Below are 20,447 nucleotides of genomic sequence, written 5' to 3'. Positions count from 1 at the left end.
CGCAGTAGGCGGTGGGCGGTGCGCAGGCGCGGCGCGTGCGCGGTGCGGCGCGGGGCGCGGGAGGCGCGGTCCGTCCCCTCCGGCCCCGCCGCTCCGGCCGCCCCCCACCCCCCCCACACACCCCGCGTCCCGCCGGCAGCGAATAGCAAGTCCGGCCGCGGTAAGTGGGGCCTGAGGGGACCGCGACGCGCTGCCTCCCGCAGTCTCGCAGGCCCGGCGCGGGGGCCGGGGGTCGGGCGCTCGGCCCGGGCCGTTCGCGCACACAAAGGCGGCCCCGAGTCCCCGGGCGGGCGAGGGGCGGCGGCGGCTCCTTTTCTGCGCGTTATTGGAGCCTTTTCGCTCGGGCCGTGGCTGGCGGCGAGCTGCAGGCGATTAGCGGGATCAACCCCGGCGGCTGGTGCTGTCGCGGGGATCTTAATTGGCGCCGGTGCCGCGAAGGAGTCGCGGCGTTTCGGCTCTCGTGGCGGAGCCGCCTGGAAGCAGCAGGGCGGGTTTGTCCCTTCCCGCTCTGCCTGGGGTGCGGTGCCGCTGCGGGGCACGCTCCGAGCTGCCTCCCTGCTCTCCAGCAGCTCCTCTCCGGCCGCTGCTCCGCGTCAGAGGGGCGAGGAGGGGGATGTCTCCATCCCCAGGGCTGGGGCAGGGAGCCCGGGATGGGAAAGCGAAGGAGCCGTGTGTTGCTTCCCTGCCCGAGCCAGCGCCTGCATCCCGCTCTTTCCGCGGCTGCTGCCTCGTACTGCTTGTAGCCAGCCTGAGAGTTAGGAGCAAAGGCGCCTACTTGTAGCTGTCTTAGGCTAAAACTACCCAAACTGAAACTGCTGTTTTTCAAACCGTGAGAGAGATCTTGGAAAAAGTGAAATCGTGTTTCGCTTTTCTTCTGCCGCTGTTTCACGTCCAAGGCAGGCTCTCTGAATCTGCCTGTCAGTGCTTGTCAGCGGGATTTGTTTTTGTCAATGATTGGAATACAGACCCACAATGTTTTTGTGTTTCTGGGTAGATTGAGTAAATAAACGGGTTTTTAAATTAAATTCAGTTTTGATTAATTTTCACCTCTTTAATGGATTAGTGTTCTGGAGGACAGAAGACGGAATTAAGCATCAGGTGCAAAACTTTCAAGCATCTAGATAGAGTCATAGAGTAGTTCAGGTTGAAGGGACCATAAAGATGATCCAGTTCGACCCCTGCCATGGGCAGGGACACGTCCCACTGGATCAGGCTGCCCAAGGCCCATCCAACCTGGCCTTGAACACGTCCAGGGATGGGGCAGCCACAGCTTCCCTGGGCAACGTGGGCCGGTGCCTCACCATTCTCATGGTGAAGAAATTCCTCCTTATGTCTAGTCTAAATCTGCCCCTCTCTAGTTTATACCCATTGCCACTAGTTCTATCACTGCAAGCCTTTGTAAAAAGTCCCTACCCATTTTTTTCATTATGTGCTTTCTCTTCTGTAACCACAACAATAAAGCTGAATACTTTGTCTCTTTTTTATGATTTTTTTTTTAGTTATTGTTGAAAATAACTAATGCACATTTTAAGCAACTGTTGTGTTTTGGAGAACATCACATTAAGTCTTGAAAGCACTGAACCACTGGGAATAATGAACCCCAAAAAAACATAGATACTTCTGATATTGGAGACTGTTGATTCTCCAAGTTCCGCAGAAGGGGAAAAAGTTTTTTTTTAAATTATTTGAAGATATTCTCACTAATGAAGAGGAATGCATCATTTGTAAACTCTTGAGTGGTAGTTAGTTAGATAAAGAAATGTGTGAGGGATTTAAGTTAGTTTTTGTGATGAAAAGTATTCCACATAATTTGGCTGCTGACATAAAACATTTTAAGTAACTGCAAAGAAAGGATGCCTTTTACAGTATGGTTCTTACTGTAAGGTAGTCTTTTGAATAGTGACTGAATAGTTGCACTTGTAGAAATACTTTTACCTTCCCTGAATTTCTGTTTTTATGTATTTCTTTAGACTACACCATAAGAAACCTAGAACAGTGAGAATGCACCATGGTAATGGTCCTCAGAATGCCCAGCGCCAGCTCCAGAGGTCCAGGTCCTTCACGGGCAGTGAGGGAGAAGAGCAACAGGCAAATCTACCCCAGTCCCCTGCAGCTTCGTTTGCACCTTCTGCAAGTCCATCTGCACCCCAGTCCCCCAGTTACCAAATACAGCAGTTTATAATGAGTCGGAGTCCAGTAGCTGGGCAGAATGTGAACATCACTCTGCAAAATGTTGGACCAGTGGCTTCAGGAAACCAGCAGATAACGCTTACCCCATTGCCGATTCCAAACCCAACGTCACCGAGTTTCCAGTTCAGTCCTCAGCAGCGGCGGTTTGAGCATGGATCCCCATCGTATATTCAAGTTACATCACCGCTGCCTCAACAAGTTCAGTCTCAAAGCCCCACACAGCCTAACCCTGTGCCAGTGCAAACGCTACCGAGTGTTCGGGCAGGCACTCCAGGCCCTGGCTTGGGAATGTGCAGCCAGAGTCCTACCAGAGGATTTGTAGATGCCAGTGTGCTTGTGAGACAAATCAGCTTGAGTCCTTCAAATGGTGGACACTTTGTGTATCAAGAAGGACCAGGAATTGCGCAGATTGCTCAAGGAGCTGCGGCGCAAGTACAGCTTCCATCTTCTGGGACACCTGCTACGGTGAGGGAACGCAGGCTTTCACAGCCTCATTCGCAGTCTGGTGGCACGATTCATCATCTTGGTCCACAAAGTCCTGTAGCCAGTGGAGCAAATATGCAATCGTTGACTAGCCCGGGCCATATTACAACGACCAGCTTGCCACCCCAAATCAGCAATATTATCCAAGGGCAACTTATGCAGCAGCAGCAGCAAGTGCTTCAGGGACAGCAGCTGGGTAGGCCCATTGGATATGACAGGACTTCAGGTGGGTTGATAGCAGGAGTTGGAGGAGCCAGTGCATTTGGAATGACATCACCACCTCCTCCCACGAGTCCTTCACGGGCCACTGTACCACAAGGGCTGTCCAGTCTTCCTCTTACTCCTACAGTGAATGCAGCAGTGAAAAAACAACCCAAAAAACTGGAGGAGATTCCTCCTGCCAACCAAGAGACTGCTCAAATGAGAAAACAATGTTTGGATCATCACCACAAGCAGATGGAAATTCTTAAGGAAACTTTTAAGGAATGTTTGATTGAACTGTTTTTCCTGCAACATCTTCAAGGGAATATGATGGACTTTTTGGCTTTTAAGAAGAAACATTGTGTTCCACTGCAAGCATACCTGAGGCAAAATGACTTGGATCTGGAAGAGGAAGAAGAGGAAGAACAATCTGAGGTCATCAATGATGAGGTAAGAAAAACGTTGGTTAATGTTTTGCAGTAAAATTCTAGATGAAGTTGTGGCACCTGGATTGTGAAGCATTAGAGAATGTGACAGTACCTGAAAAATAAGGTTTACTTGAGGGAGTATGATGATTTTTCTTTAAATAGTTGGTCTGAAAGACTGTGGTTCTGCCAGGTCAGTTTGAGCATGCATTAGATGTATGTATTTAAAAGGAAAGAATAGAGAGGTGAAAGGAGCTTTTGCTGTCCCAGGTAGTTAAGCCAGCACACAGATCAAGATGATGTTGGTATGGAAGCTCTGTTAAGTTATCAGGATGAATGTGAACAGGAATCAGATTAAATTTCGCTCAGCTGACTCATACAAAAAAAAAAGTGAACAGAAAGTTTTTTAAGAGGTTAACCTTTATTGGACTTGTATGAGTTCTAACCATAGATGTTGCTGTGGCCAACAAAAACCCAGAATCAATTTAATTATTCAGAGAGAACACGTGAATCATAATGTATATGGGCCCATAATGATGCATCCACTTACATAGGCTGTCATAGAGCTCTGTGCGTGTCTTGCTGTCTAAAGGATTAAACAAACAACATTTAGAGACTGGGCACTAATGAATTAATTTTGTTATTTATGCAAAGGTTTAAAATTACTAGCTAGATTGAGTTCACTATTTATTAATTGCAACGGACTTGAGATAAGCTTGCTGTGGATGGATGCCCTGCAACTTTTCCTGCGTGTTTGTACTCACCCATGTAGCTTCCTGCCTGCAGCAACCACCGTGGGTGCTGGAGCAGCGCCTGTCTCCTGCACAGCCTGGCACTGTCTCTCTTGGCACACATAAATACCTTTTAAAAGTTGTAAAAATGTATTTGGGTGTACAGTTGCCAGTTGTAAAGAGCCACACCAAACCTGCTTTGTGAAGAAACTCTTGTTGCTTTGAAATACCTGTTAGAAATTAGTGTCTTCAGTGAAAACTGACTCTCTTAGGCGTCAGTCATTAGTGATCATATCTTCAGTTGGAATTAATGGGAAATTTTGGCTGTATAACTGTTGAGGTTTAATTTGTTTGTTGTTTTGTGGTCTGTTGTGGCCCAAATTTCTTGATGAAGAAAAATATATTTCTGCTTGTGATGGTTGTAGATAATTTTCAAGGAATTGTTTTTAGATATAGCAACATGAGAGCTAGCCTGTAATTGTAATTTTTGATGATGGATATTTAGTGTTTTTATTTCCGTCTGGTTTGTATTTTGTCAAGTTGTTCAGGTGGTGTTGTTGGGTTGCGTGTTTGTCAGCTGAAATGCTGGGTGTTTTTAACTGCAGTGTGCACGTTTTGAGGGATCTTTAGTGGATGTCAGTTGTGCAGGTACAGTGGCACTAGTGCAGTTTGCATCAGTAGAGGTCCTGCCCCTTGGTCTTTTGGGTTTGGGGGGTTGCCGTTCCTCACTGTCTCCTTGTGCTGGATTGTCTTTTGTTTGTGAAAGCCGCTTGTCCATTTAACTGCTGGAGAATTTTGCAAAATGCAACAGCAAAAGTCTTCACGTGTTCTCAAATGGTGAATCCTTCTGAAAGATTAAGACATCTTTTGAGTATGTTCTTTCTTTGTATTTTTTGTTGTCCTCTCTTTTATTTCCCCCTTGCTCCCCTTTATCACTTTCTGCTAAAGCAATGCGCTTCATCCTTTGCCTGGAAAGGCTGATCACTTGGGGAATTCAGGGGGAGAGCGAATGGTGGCTGTACTCATTGCTTAAATAAATGTTGAAGCTCTCTTAAGTTCAAACTGTCTGTCATGCTGACTTGTTGTCTGTTAGGAGCAGCAATCATTAAATTTAAAACACACTTTTATGTTAACTGGATTTAAGAAAAGGTTTCTGGTGATGAAAAGTCACTATAAATAATCAAGGCTGTAATCTGTTCAGCTATTAAAAGTGAGCCAGAACTCTTCAAGAATGACCTGTGCTCAAGCTGAGCTGTACTGATGGTGGTTTCGTTATAGTCCCCTCTTCAGTGAGGTGCCGTCAGTACCAAATGAGGGTGTTGAACAGTTCAAAAACAAAAAAAAAAGAAGAAAAACTTTTAAAAAGAAAATGATTCTCCCTTCTTTTTTTTTCCCAAAATATTTCTCTCAGGTAAAGGTTGTGACAGGAAAGGATGGGCAGACTGGTACTCCTGTCGCTATAGCAACCCAGCTTCCTCCAAATGTTTCTGCTGCTTTTTCATCCCAGCAGCAACCATTTCAGGTACTTTTCAATGGTTCTAAAATGTAGTTTCATACCAGATTTTTTTTCTTCATTCAGATTTGATATTTCTTAGATGAATTAGAATTTTCCCAAAAGCCCATCGCTTATCATCCAAACAAAACAAAGAAAAACTTTGCAATCTTCAAATGCATCAATATTAATGAAGCCTTGAGGAAGTTAAAACTTTGTCTCCAGGTTGCTGGCTTGTTTCATCAACTTTCAGCTTGAATGTTTTCGCTTTGGTTTGTTTGTCTTTTGTTTTCCTAATGCATTTGGTTCATTTGTGCATTCTGCTTAGTGATAATATGGATTCTTTGTCTGTGGCATTGTAATTGTGGATTTCTTCTAAATTTCTTTTCCTTTTCCCTTGTCTATTAAAGGTTTTGAGTATGGCTACAGAAGGTTTTGGATTTGCCTCCACTGTTATGTTTCAAACAACAATAGTAACCTCTAATGCTTTTTTTTTTAAATAACTAACTGCATTCCATTAGCTCTACCATAAATGTTGTGAAGAAGAAACTGAAGTGCTTGTTTTTATTACACAAGCCCTTTTTTATGTGTTTTTCCATTTTCCTTTTTTCTTTTTTTTTTTTTTTTCTCGCAAGGAAATACTGAACAAAGTAAAGAAGTAAATGTGATCATCAGATAAAATACCTGTGGATCAGTTATGATGCAACTTTGAAAGTCAGACTAGTAGGGGTTTCTGCAGCTACATTCAGATCTGTACCAACCAGATGTCATTACTTATATACCCTGAGAAGTAATACACCCTAATTCCTCTGCAACTAAAATCTTTACCTTTTAGCTCGACTGCGTGCACCACAACAGCAGATGTTACAGGGTGAATGACTCTGCTGTACCGTGGAAGCTGTTGAGTCTGCCCTGTCGTCATCTAGGTTTTGGAAAATGGACAGTTAAATGGGATGTAACATGGGCTGTGTTTTTGTGCATAGCAGATAGGGTGGGCTCTCTGATACTTTACAAACCAGTTCCCTAGCTGAGGAGTTGGCACCTAGAGCTCTTTGTTATGGCCAATACTGGCATGTCTTGTAAGTCTCTTTAGATGGTCAGGCTTCACGTTACTCTTTGAAATATGTGATAATATATTAGGTTGTTTGTTAAAGTGATTAGGGTTATCACTGAGCTATAGCTACAGCTATCCCTTTTGAAGGTATTATACCATTTCAGAAAAACTAGCAGGTACATGCTGAAACCATACAAAAATGTGTAATTGTGATAATACGTTTTAGCACAAACTGTTAACGGAAAGTATCATCTACTTCCATCAGTCGTTCTTTGTATAACTGTGTCTGGAGAAGTAACGTGTTCTGAATGGCATCACCATTAGAACGTGCGTACCTTAAGTGCAGCGCTCCTAATGATGTGGGCGTGCTGCATAATCATGACCTCAGGAGAACTACATTATTTTAATTAAAAGTGAGGACAGTTTTAGTCTAATATTAGAGGTATATAACTGCAATTTGTAAAGACATGACATTTTCACTCTTTGAAGTGTCTGGCCTTATTATTACTCGGTGATAATGCAGACAGCTGGGAGGCATTCTTTTAAGGGAATGTCAGTCAAAATCCTGAAGTAGAGGAGCAGCCTGGAACTGTAAGTATGCAATCACACAGAGTAAGAGTGCAGGAGAAATAAATGGCATTTGAAGCAGAGTTTGGAGAGCATACTTTCTTACATGGATCTCCTGGAAAGCGACTGATGCAAACAGAACATAAGCTGAACTTGTTTTTCAGTAGCATTGAACAAATTAAGATTTTGTGACTTATGTTGAAAATTCTATATATGCCTAAGTGTATGATGCTCTGCCAGACCCTGCCTATTGGGCTTGAAATATACTGCATGTCTGCCTCCTGAGAAGACAAACATTTGAAAACCTAATCCATATTGGGTGTGAGATGGCAGTGAACCGTGACCATTAGGATGAATATGAGTCAGTGATTCTTCAAACCAGCATTCACACCTTAAAGCTATAACTGTATTGCTAGAGTGGCCACAAATGCCCTCATAGCAGCAAAGAATTAACTATGAATTAAATATCATTAATTTATAACTATTGTTAATTCATAACTATTCACAGAACCTGAATGTCATGGGGATATATTCAGCTCAAAAAGGAGTGTTTGAAATCCAGCCATTTTAGGTTATGTTGGCTGTGTTTATTAAATGAAGATGCAGGGTTTTGACAGCTATGGTTTATTTCAATATAGGCTGATGTTTACTTCCTTGGACTCAATTTACATTCGTAGAATTTCTATTAAAAATCAGAGAAGAAAAGCCTGGTGAATAAAGTGGAAGATTCTTCTGGGACATTGTTACCTTTGCCATGTTGTCGTAGTAAATTTTCACAACATTTGCAAATTTGTACCATACATTGGTACGGCAGAGACTCTCACCATCAGAAAATTGCACTTGGAGAATGTTAACTCATTTTTAGGAGATGGAGGCTGCCATTCATGAAGTCCGTGTTTGTATTTACTGATAGAATCTCTGAGGACCTTTCTTGAGGCAGCCCTTATTTTTCTCATATTAACTTTCATAGTAGAATATTGGGTATAGCATCTCTAAATATTGAGGAGAATTTAAAATATGACTGAAAGGAATTTGACTTGCACAAACACTGACAGACATTACTTGCTCAAAGAGCATGGAATCATCATATACCCAAGCCTATTTGCTTCAGTAATCTTGTACGTGAACCTGCCTGAATTTGATGCTGGAAGGATTACTTAGGTTATATTCTCTGTCACTGTTGCCAATATTAATTGTAGTAATTTTAAAATGAAGTTTTCATGCACTGTAATCTTACTGAATCTAAACTCAACTTGCTGAATCAAACCTGGTGAGTTCTTTTGCATCTAACTATCACAATAGAGCTCTTCCAGGCTTGTTAATTTATAGTTGTATGATGTTTATGCTCAGACAAAATGTCTAATAATTTCTGAGGGGCTGTAATGTCACATTGGCCTTACGGCAATATTGTGTTTCTCCTCCTCGAGTTTCTTCATGTCACTCCTTTTGCCAGATGTGCAAACAAATACAAGTCTAGCATCTGGAAAACTGGAATTGGAACTTGTGTAACTTGGCTGAGATTCTTTGATTTCATGTTCTGAGTCTTTTCCTGCAATATTTTATGGCTTACTGTCATGGAGCTCTGTCCTGAGAGCAGCTGTGGTGGAGACTCAAGTAAGCTTAAATTGTCTTCAGGATGAGAGTTAATTTGTGTGTTACTGATGTTTCACACAGGGAAAAGGGTTAACTCTCACAAATGCATTGAGTTTCATTTCTTACTTCTGTATCTTTTAATTATAATACAATTTATGTTTAAATTCTCTTACTTCATTGAATTTCCTTTCTAATTAATCCTGTAATGAAGTCACAATGTTTAATTTTCGTCATGTCAGCTTTTTACTGCAGCTGTATGCGATATGGATACATCGTTTTGATTTCATTGCAGTATTAAGCAAATGATGAGGGGTAATACATTAATGAACACTTCCATTTATTTAAAAAAAGTATTGGGCGAGATTGTTTTTTACATATCCCATTTTCCTGGGTTTGATATCACTTTAAAAGAATGTAAACATGTATTATATATAACCAACTTCATAAATTTACTTAATGTTTCAAAGTTGAAACTCAACAAAGAGTGTCTGTGCATTATGAACAGTGAAAACTTTAACAGATATTGAGTGAGTCTTGTGTTCTTCATTGTATGACTGTTCTGAAGGATTTTTTTTCTGTGCTGGCCTTTTTAGATCTATTTGTAAATCACATCTTGGTGTTAGATGATCTACAGCTTGAACTTTTGTAATTTTTCTTCTCCCAATAGCAAACGCATACAGGGAATCCAGTAACGGGGACTGTGAACACCATAGAAATCGAAGCTTTTAAGAGACAGCAGGCACTTGCACCAGCAGGTATGTTCCGCAGGCAGAATTTCACTTTGGTTCTTTTTTCCCAAAGAGTTAATGGAGCCCACTGTTCTGTAACTCTTGAAATACAGTTTTGCCTCACCTCGGGAATTATCAGATCCTCAGGACTATCTATTGTGAATGGTGCTGTGTGAAGAACATGCTCCACTCACAATATATAGGACTGGATTCAGCAGGCATGGAGACCTTGTTAGGTTGATGGTTCTGGCTAAGAAGATTGGAGATGGCCAACTTGAAGTTAGAGGGACTCTGCCCTCAGAGCATGTTCTTCATGAATGCTACACATGTATAGTAGTCATAGCTTTCTGAGCTGATGTTGGAATCATGTGTAGTAGTTTGCTGTGTGAAATTGAACCCATTCCATTATACCATGCCATAAATGGAATTTGAATATCACAGATTCGTCTAAGAGACCACGAATTGAAGTGGGCCGTCATGGGATGGTTTTTCAGCACCCGGGTGTGGCTTCAGGAGTTCCTCTTCAACAGCTAATGCCAACGGCACAAGGTACTGTGTCACCACATGCCAGTTGCACATTAATTTAACAAGGAGATGTTAGTGATGGGACTAGAAACTTGGGCTTCAGGCCTTCCAAGATCCTAGTCCCACCACACACTTCTCCATGTAAATTAATACTTGGTATGCAATGCCTGGTTTGTTTAAGGAGCTGAGTGACGGGCTCCAAAGGTGCATGTGGGCATGGAAAAACGTCACAGGTGCTGATGCAAAACGGTTAATCTGAGAGTTCTGGAACTGAGCCAGTGATTTATGAAAAGGAAACCTCCTAATCTGCGACATCATGAGAAATTGTTATTCATTAATCTTGCCAAGTTTTAGAATATATGCTAAGAACTGAGTATTTTTTAGGCTTGATGCTGTCATTTTAGGTTCAATTCCATTAGCTCAGAAGTCCTTTCTTTTTCTTTTTAAGTATAAGAAATTCAGCAGTCCTATAATGACGCATTTTTTTATAGTTGCGGCGCTCCAAATTTTAGTTGCAGTCCAGTGCATGAAGTAATTTGTTGTTTATTGTAATGGTGATTTATTTTGTGATTGTGATGTGGTATTTTCAAGTGATGGTGTCTTGTGGCAAAGTAAGTAATAATTTAGTCCATTTGCAGTTCATTTCCTCTTTATATCAGTAAAAAGCATTGGATGTTTTAATTTAATCTGTACTGTGTTTCCTCTTGCTTTGTAGGTGGAATGCCTCCCACTCCTCAAACTGTACAGCTGACTGGACAGAAGCAGAGCCAACAGCAGTATGACCCATCTAAGGGCCCTCCTGTGCAGAACGCAGCCAGCCTGCATACGCCTCCACCACAGCTGCCAGGGAGGCTGCAACCTGCAAATGTCCCCATGACGTCTCTCCCAGCCGCGCTGCAGCTTTCACAGCAGCAGCCGCAGATAGTGGAATCTCCAGCTCAGCCTCAGATTCAAGTGAAGATCCAGTCTCAAAGTGTACCTCTGACTTCCGCTCCGCTTCCAGCACCACTTCAACAGCAGGTGCCACCACCAATCCATGTGCAAGGACAGACACCAAACCAAGTGTCACAGCCACAAGCCACAATACAGCAACAGGTATGTGAACCTTATTGATGTGAAAATACGTTTCTTCCAATGCCCAGTAAAATTCAAGAATGTTATCATCTTAAAAAAAAATGAAATATGGTAATTTTTTCAAATTCCACTGGGCACTTAAAGCCTTTACTTATAAAAATGCAGGGGCAAATTTTTTATTAAATTAAATTGAAGTTGGCATTATGTTCTGCTGTAGTGTAGACTAAGACAGTATTGAATCCTAAACTCACCAACAATTATGTTTCTTGGGCAGGCTGTGGCTCTGACACGGCCATCTGGAGATCCTGCTCAGGCTTCTCAGCGTCTTATGGCAAACACGCTACCGCCTACCTCATCTGTTGCACCAGCAACTGTCTCAGGCACACCACCACCTTCTGCATATCCAGTACAAACAAACAGGACCTCTCCAGCAACTAGCAAGTCCCTGTCTCCCATTGCATCAAAACCCCCAGGCTTGGCAGTAGCAGCAGCACCTAAAACACAAAGTCCAGCTCAGAATGCAGCAGTATTACCACAGGACAATTCTCAAGACAAGCTTGCTGAGCAAGTAAAGCTGGTAAGATTTTTTGGGTTATCCTGGAACTTCTGAACAGTTAACATGCAAATAGTAATTGACATGAACAGTGTGTTTGCTTTATAAACATGGGCTATTTTTGGAAGGGGATGGTGTTTTGCTTTTTTTTTTTAGTCTACTTTACACATTCCATTTTGCTTTTATGGGCATTCAGAGGAGTTACTGGTCTTCATATAGTTTTTGCATTCTTTCTACAAGGGGCCTACAAGAAGGCTGGGCAGGGACTGTTCACAAAGGATTATAGTGGTAGGACAAGGGGCAATGGATATAAACTGTAGAGGGGCAGATTTAGACTAGGCAGAAGGAGGAATTTCTTCACGATGAGGGTGGTGTGGCACTGGCACATGTTGCCAGCTGTGGCTGCCCCATCCCTGGAGGTGTTCAAGGCCAGGTTGGATGGACCTTGGGCAGCCTGATCTAATGGAACGTGTTGGAACTGGATGATCTTTAAGGTCTCTTCTAACCTAAACTGTACTGTGATTCTGTCTACTCATTTGAGGTGACTGCAACCATATTTATTTTTATAGCTAACAGGAGATGTTGTTTTGCTTACTTAACAGCAATATCCTAGAAAACTTGTTTTTTCACAAAATCAAGCAGTATTAATAACAAAGATGTATTTATCTTCTGTGGATAAATACATCTGCTGTTTCAGTTTATGAAAAAAAGGATTATTTGATTGCAGTTTCCATGTATCTGGTAACGTTTTTTGTGCTGCTCAGTGAAACATCAGCAGATGTTATTTAACAAAGTACTTCTTGCAATACAAGCTGAAGTACTGTAATTCTCTTTAGGACAAGTTGAACTTAGTCTGGTACTTTTTTCATTGATGCAGTGTTCAGACTTGTTTTTTGTAATGCATCTGTCATGCTGTTGCAGCTTTTTTTTACTGTCAATGGGTGAAGTGAATCAATTTTTCTTTGCTGTTTGGCTTCCTTGTAACTCTGTGTACTTCTTTTTAAGGAAAACCAAATCCACCAGCGAATAGCAGAACTGAGAAAGGAAGGCTTGTGGTCCCTGAGGCGACTGCCTAAACTCCAAGAGGCTCCAAGACCAAAATCTCACTGGGATTATTTGCTGGAAGAAATGCAGTGGATGGCAACTGACTTTGCCCAAGAGAGAATGTGGAAGATGGCAACTGCTAAGAAGGTACTTGAAAAACTCATTTTTACTCAGAGCAGTTGGTCTTGGAATCACCCAGCTTGGTAGCAAAGTAATTTAAACATTCTTTTTATAAAGATAGAAGTGATGGGAATAGAAGGCACTGATTTTTAACTTAAGTGAGGAGTCATGTTGTCAGCTTTGGATATTCTAGTGTTTGAAACAGACTAGATAATTGTACTGGTCGTGGATGCAAATAATAGTTTTGGGTTTTGTGGAATTTATTCCTCTGGAAATGAATTACCTTGTTTAGGGGCCCCAGTCAGAATGTTGACTGTGTCAGGTTTAAAAAATGCGGCTATTGTGCCTGTTTCACAAATATTATTCCCTCTCAATGAAAAGTAAATATAGAATATTGTAAATAACTTCCGTTGGGTATGTTGGTCTGTCTAATTCTTCTTTCTTAATCTCAGAAAAAGATGAAGGAGAGACCGTGGAGTTCTAAGGACAGCAGTGGGAACGTGGTAGAGAACTATTTCCATAGGGGAAGAGAGTGGTGCAGTGGGAATAATTAAGTCAGTGATGGAATGAAAATTGGGGTGTTGTGAGATGAAATATGTAAAACCTGTTTATTTACAATAAGCAAGTTTTCTATGGACTCTGGCAATGTTGCCCCTTCTTCTGATACGTTTATGACCAGTTTGAAGTAATGGAGAGAGCAACTGAAGGTCATTAGTTGAAATTGCCATGTTGTTTTCTATTGTATATTCTGAAATGATTGAAGCTCAGAACTCTCTTCATCAGAAGCAGATTAATGAAATAGGTGTATCGTTTTGTAAATCAAAGATCTGTGTTTTGAATATTAATTTAAATCTGGATTTGAAGAGCTTATTCCATTTGTGGCCAATGGTAGGTTTTTAAGAGTAGGAGAAACAGGAGGGGCAGATATGAAAGGATCCTTCCCCTGGCAGTATGCTTCAGACTTCTGGAAGTCAGTGTCTAGGCACCTCCTGAGCTAAAGGTTGCAATCCGGTCAGTCTGTAACAGCCATTGACTGATCTTTCACTCATGTACGTACACTCTTTTTTGAACTCATTTTGCCTTTGCTCTTTTACAGTTTGTGATGTGATTTCTATGACCTCACTCATGTGCTGTCTGAAAAAAAGGTTTTCTTTTGTGTGTTTGTTGCTAATTTCAGTAGATATTGTTTTTCCTAATTTTTGTATTGAGAGAGAGTAGTGAATTATGAATTTCCTACTTGATTGCTTAGTTATAGTTCTTGTATTTTCTTTTTTCCTTTGAGTTTTTGGTCATTTGTTTTACTGGCATAGTAAAAACTAGAAATATTGGAAGTAAGTGCTATGTGTTTAAAGCTATGGACAACATCCGGCTGCTGGTAACTACTATAATCGTAAGAAACACAATGATGTGTATTTTTAGGTAATCTAACCTGGTATCTCTTACTATGTTTTAGATGGTGAGAACTGTGGCTCGTTATCATGAGGAAAAGAAACTTAACGAAGAGCGAGCTAAAAGGGAAGAACAAAACAAACTACGGCGAATTGCTGCATCGATTGCTAGAGAAATAGAATACTTCTGGTCTAACATTGAGCAGGTAAAGTACCGACTTATCAATACAGTGCAAGTCATGCTGGTTTTTTTCATCTTCAATAATTAATTTATAAAATTTAAGTGCTTTAGTAGACTTCATTTACATTCCAGGTTGTTGAAATAAAACTGCAAATTGAATTTCAAGAGAAAAGGAAGAAAGCTTTGAATTTAAAGAGAATTTCAAGGAAAGGTAACGGTATTCCATTTCATAAGAAATCCAGTTATAAGTTTTGATGCTATTGTTTTACATAATTTCACCCAGTGAGTTTTAATTTTATTGGTGGTAGAAGTTTGAGATATGAATAATAGGCGGGGAACAGACCTGAACTGTGAGTTATGGGGTTTTTTACATTTTTGTGCTGTGTTTTGTTAATACTTGTGTTTTATGTTGACTGCATTTGAAAGTTCACGTAAGAAACATAAAATTGCTAAGTAACTAATGCACACATAATAATTTTTCAGGTAAGGATTCAAAACCTGCAGAAGACCTTTTATTGGAAAGTGAAATGGTAAGCTTTTCTGTTTCTAAAAAAACCCATCAGATTAGCTTAAATTTCACTACCTATGTGAAAAAATTTTGATAAACATGAAATGTTTTCTTATAAATAGTGATGATAAGCAGATTTCTATGTAGTTACTGACAGGTGAACGTGTTGTCATATGCACAAATATTATTTCTTTCTGGTTATAAACCACAACTGTAAATGGGAAAATGGACTGCAGTTAGTATGTGTCTTTTAAGGGAAGAAGTCATACTTAGTCAATGGCTTTGATTCAGTCATTCTAAGATTCGAAGACCAAAGCAATGTACAAATTAATTGCCAGACTGTTTTGGGTGGGAGTTTTACCTCCTGGTGAACTTAGTGGGGCATGAAAGCATGTTTTCAGCTGTTCAGCTGTGATTTATCTGCTCAACGGTATATGTTACAGAATGGATTAAACTGAATAAATAACTAAGCTGATAGCGCCATGCTGAAAAGCTCCCCTTTCACCAAGCGCGATGCCTGCATCTGCATTTCCTGTTAGGAACAAGCTTTAGTACTGTGTGTTACCAGCCAATCTGTGGCCTAGAATTGTTTGTGAGTGTTTGCACAGGCTAAACCGTGCCACAGAGTATGCTGGGCAGCCGAGATTGAACAAATGTAGACCCGTGCCATATCCCTTTTTTATTGACTGTTGAAAATTTAGTTCTTGGTTCCAGCCTGGGTAGAAGTGTTGTACCGCAATAATGTTTTGAAAAGATAGAGTGTACTATGGCTCTGTGCCACAGCTGGATCTGAGTAATCTGAATTGCAGACACTTTAAGTGGCTGATTGCACACTGCCTTCAACACAGAAACAGAGTGTCTGTTCTTGTGTGACCAGGAAAGTGCTAGTAGGTGTTAAGTGTCTATTAGCAAATGCTGCTGTTATTGCAGGGTGCTTGTTGCTTTCCTTAAAAAACCCAAACAATAAAACCTACCTAACTTTGTTTCCTGTGGTTGTTTAATGCTAGGGTGGTTCATCATCTGGAAGAAAAAGAAAGGCAAGCACATCTTTGACTGATGAGGAAGGTAAGTCACTTTCCTAAATTGTGCATCTCTAGTGTTGTAGAAAAGGTGTATATTAAAACCCTCAACCACAGATTTTCATTTTATTACTGCATAGGTGCAATGCCTTTCACAAATACTGACCCTCATCCGTTTCTTAAAGAGATTATGTGGTTGATTAGATGGGAAATTTTCCTTTAAAAGGGCTTTGGTGCAAATTTGAAAATAAAATTTCCTGTGAAAATACACAGCCGTCATAGTTGTTGGATTTTAATTCTTTCCAACCTCGTTCCTTTGCTTCTCAAACCATATTAGTGATCTTAAACTTCTTTTGAGGATTTCAGACTGAATAAGCCTTCTACTTTAGTTCCTTTCTTGTGAGGAGATCTGTGTTGCATTTTGACAAAGAAAATCCCTAGTTTAAAGCTACAGAATAACCTGTCTCTGGTGACTGTTGCCAACCAACACTTAAGAGTTGAAGACAGCCTTTTGTCCTGAGGCAGAAATGCTTCCTTTTCACTAATCTTTTAAGTTCTATGTATAGTTGCTCTCAGGTTTTCTCATTTTATGGAAGCGTCTCTTTCTTTTTCGATCTTGCTGACTTACAATAGTCTATATGCACTTCAGAGGTGTGTAATTACTAACTTCTTGAATTATTGTGTAATTTGAGTGCTAAGGCTAGCATTTGTTTTTTCTTTAGTTGAAGATGAAGAAGAAACAATTGAAGAACAAGAAGCTAAAGAAGGGAATGTAAACCATCAAACTGAATTGTCTAATCTAGCCAGAGAAGGTAGGCATGTAGCTTGGTTGCTCTCTGTGGCATGCTCTGAAACATCAGTTGAAAACGTGTAGCAGTTATACTTGTAAATAGGGTTGTAGATGAGAAATTGAATGCATTTAGATGTTCAGTCATATGTAAGCTGATTTTTTTTTTTCTGTTTGGAAAGTTGTAGTGGTTAGTGTATGAGATGGTGATGGACAACTGTACTTTATAAAGTGGCCTGTATACTTGACTAGTTATCATGTAAGGTAGCTTGAGAAAAAGTATTTCTTTAATGAAGCACTGCATTTCTTTAAAAACTCACACCAAAAGACTCTCAACCTCAGTTCTAGGAGTGCGTGATAAATACTTAAAACCAGAATTGTATCAGATTGAACATAAACATTTTATCATCAGCTGTCTTGAGTGTCTCAGAAAGGTATTGTGACCCACCTGGTAGGTCTGAAAGAGCCCTCCAGTGCTGATCTTGGTGGGTATAAATACTTGCAGAGAAGGGGCTTTTAGGGATGATGCTCTGGCTAGCAGCTCTCTTTCATTAGCAACATAACAATAACTGCTCTGCTGTGTTTGATGTATGCAAAATATCCCATAGAGATTGCTTCACTTATCATGGTAAAAACCTTGCTGATTTTTAAAGGCAGGCTTCCCATTAAGCTAAGCTTTCCTGGCAGATAATATGCAGGTTGCAAATCTGTTTGTTTGGTCTATTTGGCAGCTTAGTGGCTGCAGCCAGCTGACCAGTTGGAGGGATTATAACTCTTGGCCACGTAGCTGTGTTCCTAATGAGGATGTGTCCTGATTGATTGGCCACCATTAGCATGCACATTCATGTTTAAACAGATCAGACAAAGGATTGTGGAGATTCTCTTTAGTGGAGTTGAGGTACAGCTCAGTTTTGAAACTTGAAGTTTTGAAGTCTTGAATTGTCTTTCAACTCCTCAACTGGATTTGATGCCCCTACCTCCACAACCAGTAGTTTACTGTGAGTTTGTAATACTGTACAAAACAAGCTGGGGGAGCAGGCTTCTTGGTGGAGTGCCAAGTGTTCTCTGTAATTGAGGCCATTAAATAAATATTGCCATAATTCACCTAATAATTCAGTTAACTTCTGATTAGAAAACTGGCTTTATATAATTGTGAAGAATGTAACGAGATCAAAACCAATAGTATTGATTATTACAAGTTTTGCTGTTTTAAAACTTGCTTCCTTTCATGACCTTCAGCTGAATTGCCTCTGGAAGATTTACTAAAGATGTATGAAGGTGCCTTTGCAGAAAATTTTCACTGGCCCCAGCCGAAGCCTGACAGTGAAGATGATAGCAGTGAGGAAGGTAAACTATTTTTTGTTTAGAAGTAGCAGTGCTGACTTACAAGGTGAAATAAAATTGATTGGCACTTCAGGTCTCTGTTGAAAGATATTTTATGCTGAGTGAAAATCAACTGTTGAGTGAATCACATTTAAAATGTTTTTTATTTTTCAAGTGAACAAGAATGTTATATACAAGAATGAATGGGAAGTATAGTGGCTTTCTTTTTGAGCATTTGGAATGATCATTAGAAAAAGTTTTATTTATTCCTGTTATTACTAAATAAATACTTTTGGATAGGGATCGATAAAGAATTTCTTCCTTTTTTTCATTTCTCTGTTTATGAAAAGAGAGTCGTGTTTGCCTGTCTTGAAGTCAAGAAGTGTGAGATTCTCAGGAACGACAGTGAGCCATAGGAGAGCCTCTCTACACTGAATTAAACAGCACACTTCATAGCTAGCTAGTATTACACAGTTGTCGTCTGTTCTGTATTGAAGTGATGATAGAATTATATATTTGAAGGTAGGTTTTAGGGAGGTCTTTCATACCACCTAGAAGTTGTGGAAAGCTAATGGTCATGTTAGCCTAGATAGAGCAAACATCCAGAGTGTGTGTGTGATTCTGAGCTTAGACTGTTTTCATTTTAGCTTGTCTAGTCTGAAAAAATCATAAAATTGTTTTTTTAAAGCTAGCTACCACCCTTAGGAACCCTGTCTGAATTCTGATCATCTCAATTCCTTTGAGACGTAAGTTTATTTTTAATGCCAATGTGATTTTTCTCTCTCTTAGAAATGGAAGATCATCTCTCGGATAGGGAAAGTCCTCAGAAGGAAGTTGTCCTCATAGACTCCCTTCTCAGCATTGACCAGTACAAGGGCATGGACAGATCAAGTCCTCCAAAGAAGTATATGCGAGACATCTCAGAAGTTGCTGCTGCAGCAGAAATGCTATTACCTAAAGGCAGCTCTAGGATAACAACAGCAGTAAGACTCCGTATTTTCAGCTACCGTGTGTGCTTACTTTTATGTGAAGAGTGCTTTTTCATGATTTCATGGGCTTTAGCAACAAATTACAATAAATATTTTCTAGCTATTGAACTATAAAATGCTCATGCCTTATGACATGTTCTGTGAATTTAACTTAGAGAAAAAGTATCAAATCATTCACATTGCAGGTAAAATACAGTACTCCATCCCTGCTGTATGGGTCTCTCAGAGAATATCAGAAGATTGGGCTTGATTGGCTGGCAAAGCTGTACAGGAAGAATCTCAATGGTATTCTGGCAGATGAGGCTGGGCTTGGAAAAACAGTGCAAATTATTGCTTTTTTTGCCCACTTGGCTTGCAATGAAGGTAAGTTCTTTTGGCTAACAAATTTAGACAGGTAGTGGGCCGTTTTTTTTCCCCTACTGAACTGTTTCAGACTTTAGTTAGTGCGTGGAATAAGATTGTCAGAAAAACTTTCTTATGTTGTATGACATAAGGGTGCTTCTTGTCAAGAATACTGTTTGATCAATCTGCTCTTACCTTCTAGATGATAAAATTCTTCTGATGCCTAGGTTGTCTTAGTATAAAAAAAGCCTTACAAATTATTTAATGACCAGATGGCCACAGACAGCTAAACTCGAGGACTAAATATGAACAGTTGGGCAATTGTGTCTGTACAAGTATCTGTATCTTGGATTTTACTAGTAGCGGTGTTGGGCTGAGGATGGTTTAAGACAAGATGGTAAGGCAAAGTTTGTTATGGAGGTAGTATGTCTTATTCAGGCAGTTGGTGTAGGTGAGGGAAAAATAGATACTGGGTTCACAAGGGGTACTTCACGTCTGAAAAATAATAAAAATTGGTCATTAAAATGCCTGTTGTTATTTGATCTCAATGGTATACACTGCATTTAAAAAAATCTGGGGAGGATAGAAACCACATCAATTGTCAGGAGTCCCTTTCTACTGTTAACTGCTATGTTTTCCCTTCTGTAGGTAACTGGGGCCCTCACCTTGTTGTTGTACGGAGTTGTAACATCTTGAAATGGGAGCTGGAACTGAAACGCTGGTGCCCAGGATTGAAAATACTTCTCTATTTTGGCAGTCAAAGGGAACTTAGAGCAAAAAGACAGGTATTGTGTTTCGCAGCTTTTGTAATGTTACATTTAGCGTTTTAGATAGCAAGAATCTTCCTTTAACCTGCATTTATCTATATGTTCCTCTCATCCTGATGGGATAGGAGAAGTTTGTAACACTACCAGTTGGTTTACAAAAAGATTCATATCTAACAGTTCTAGATTTCCAAAAGCATTTTTGGAACTCCCTTGGCATGGAGCAATACATGCAATCCTTTACCTGCTTTCTGAACTGACTATAATTCAAAGACCTAGATTGTCTTTTAGAATGCTTTTGAGTCATAGTGTCTTTCTGTTCTTATTGAAGAAATAGCTGGTTGTAAAGGTACTTGAGAGTTCTGC

At 40.3% G+C, this 20,447-nt stretch overlaps 1 protein-coding gene across 13 annotated transcripts in view; it reads left to right on the top strand.

Moving 5' to 3' along the window:
- Positions 1-1,970: 1,970 nt before the first annotated feature.
- The window catches only part of EP400 (E1A binding protein p400), a 48,022-nt gene continuing 29,545 nt past the window's right edge, over positions 1,971-20,447 (top strand). For 11 of the 13 annotated variants that reach the window (XM_069870745.1, XM_069870738.1, XM_069870749.1 and 8 more), the window contains exons 1-15: positions 1,971-3,324; positions 9,404-9,491; positions 9,906-10,013; positions 10,705-11,084; positions 11,338-11,640; positions 12,622-12,807; positions 14,234-14,374; positions 14,482-14,560; positions 14,833-14,879; positions 15,865-15,922; positions 16,599-16,688; positions 17,903-18,010; positions 18,776-18,969; positions 19,161-19,338; positions 19,966-20,102. In XM_069870745.1, coding sequence (XP_069726846.1) covers positions 2,002-3,324; positions 9,404-9,491; positions 9,906-10,013; positions 10,705-11,084; positions 11,338-11,640; positions 12,622-12,807; positions 14,234-14,374; positions 14,482-14,560; positions 14,833-14,879; positions 15,865-15,922; positions 16,599-16,688; positions 17,903-18,010; positions 18,776-18,969; positions 19,161-19,338; positions 19,966-20,102 — 3,420 coding nt within the window. In that variant the 5' untranslated portion in view covers positions 1,971-2,001. The remainder of the gene's footprint in view (positions 3,325-9,403; positions 9,492-9,905; positions 10,014-10,704; positions 11,085-11,337; positions 11,641-12,621; positions 12,808-14,233; positions 14,375-14,481; positions 14,561-14,832; positions 14,880-15,864; positions 15,923-16,598; positions 16,689-17,902; positions 18,011-18,775; positions 18,970-19,160; positions 19,339-19,965; positions 20,103-20,447) is intronic. The other 2 variants (XM_069870747.1, XM_069870742.1) reach the window with 1 other exon arrangement.

This window comes from Phaenicophaeus curvirostris, chromosome 17 (assembly GCF_032191515.1).
Source record: "Phaenicophaeus curvirostris isolate KB17595 chromosome 17, BPBGC_Pcur_1.0, whole genome shotgun sequence".
NCBI classification, from domain to species: domain Eukaryota; kingdom Metazoa; phylum Chordata; class Aves; order Cuculiformes; family Cuculidae; genus Phaenicophaeus; species Phaenicophaeus curvirostris.
Note: the sequence above shows the minus strand (reverse complement) of the source record. Positions and strands in the feature narration are given on the sequence as shown.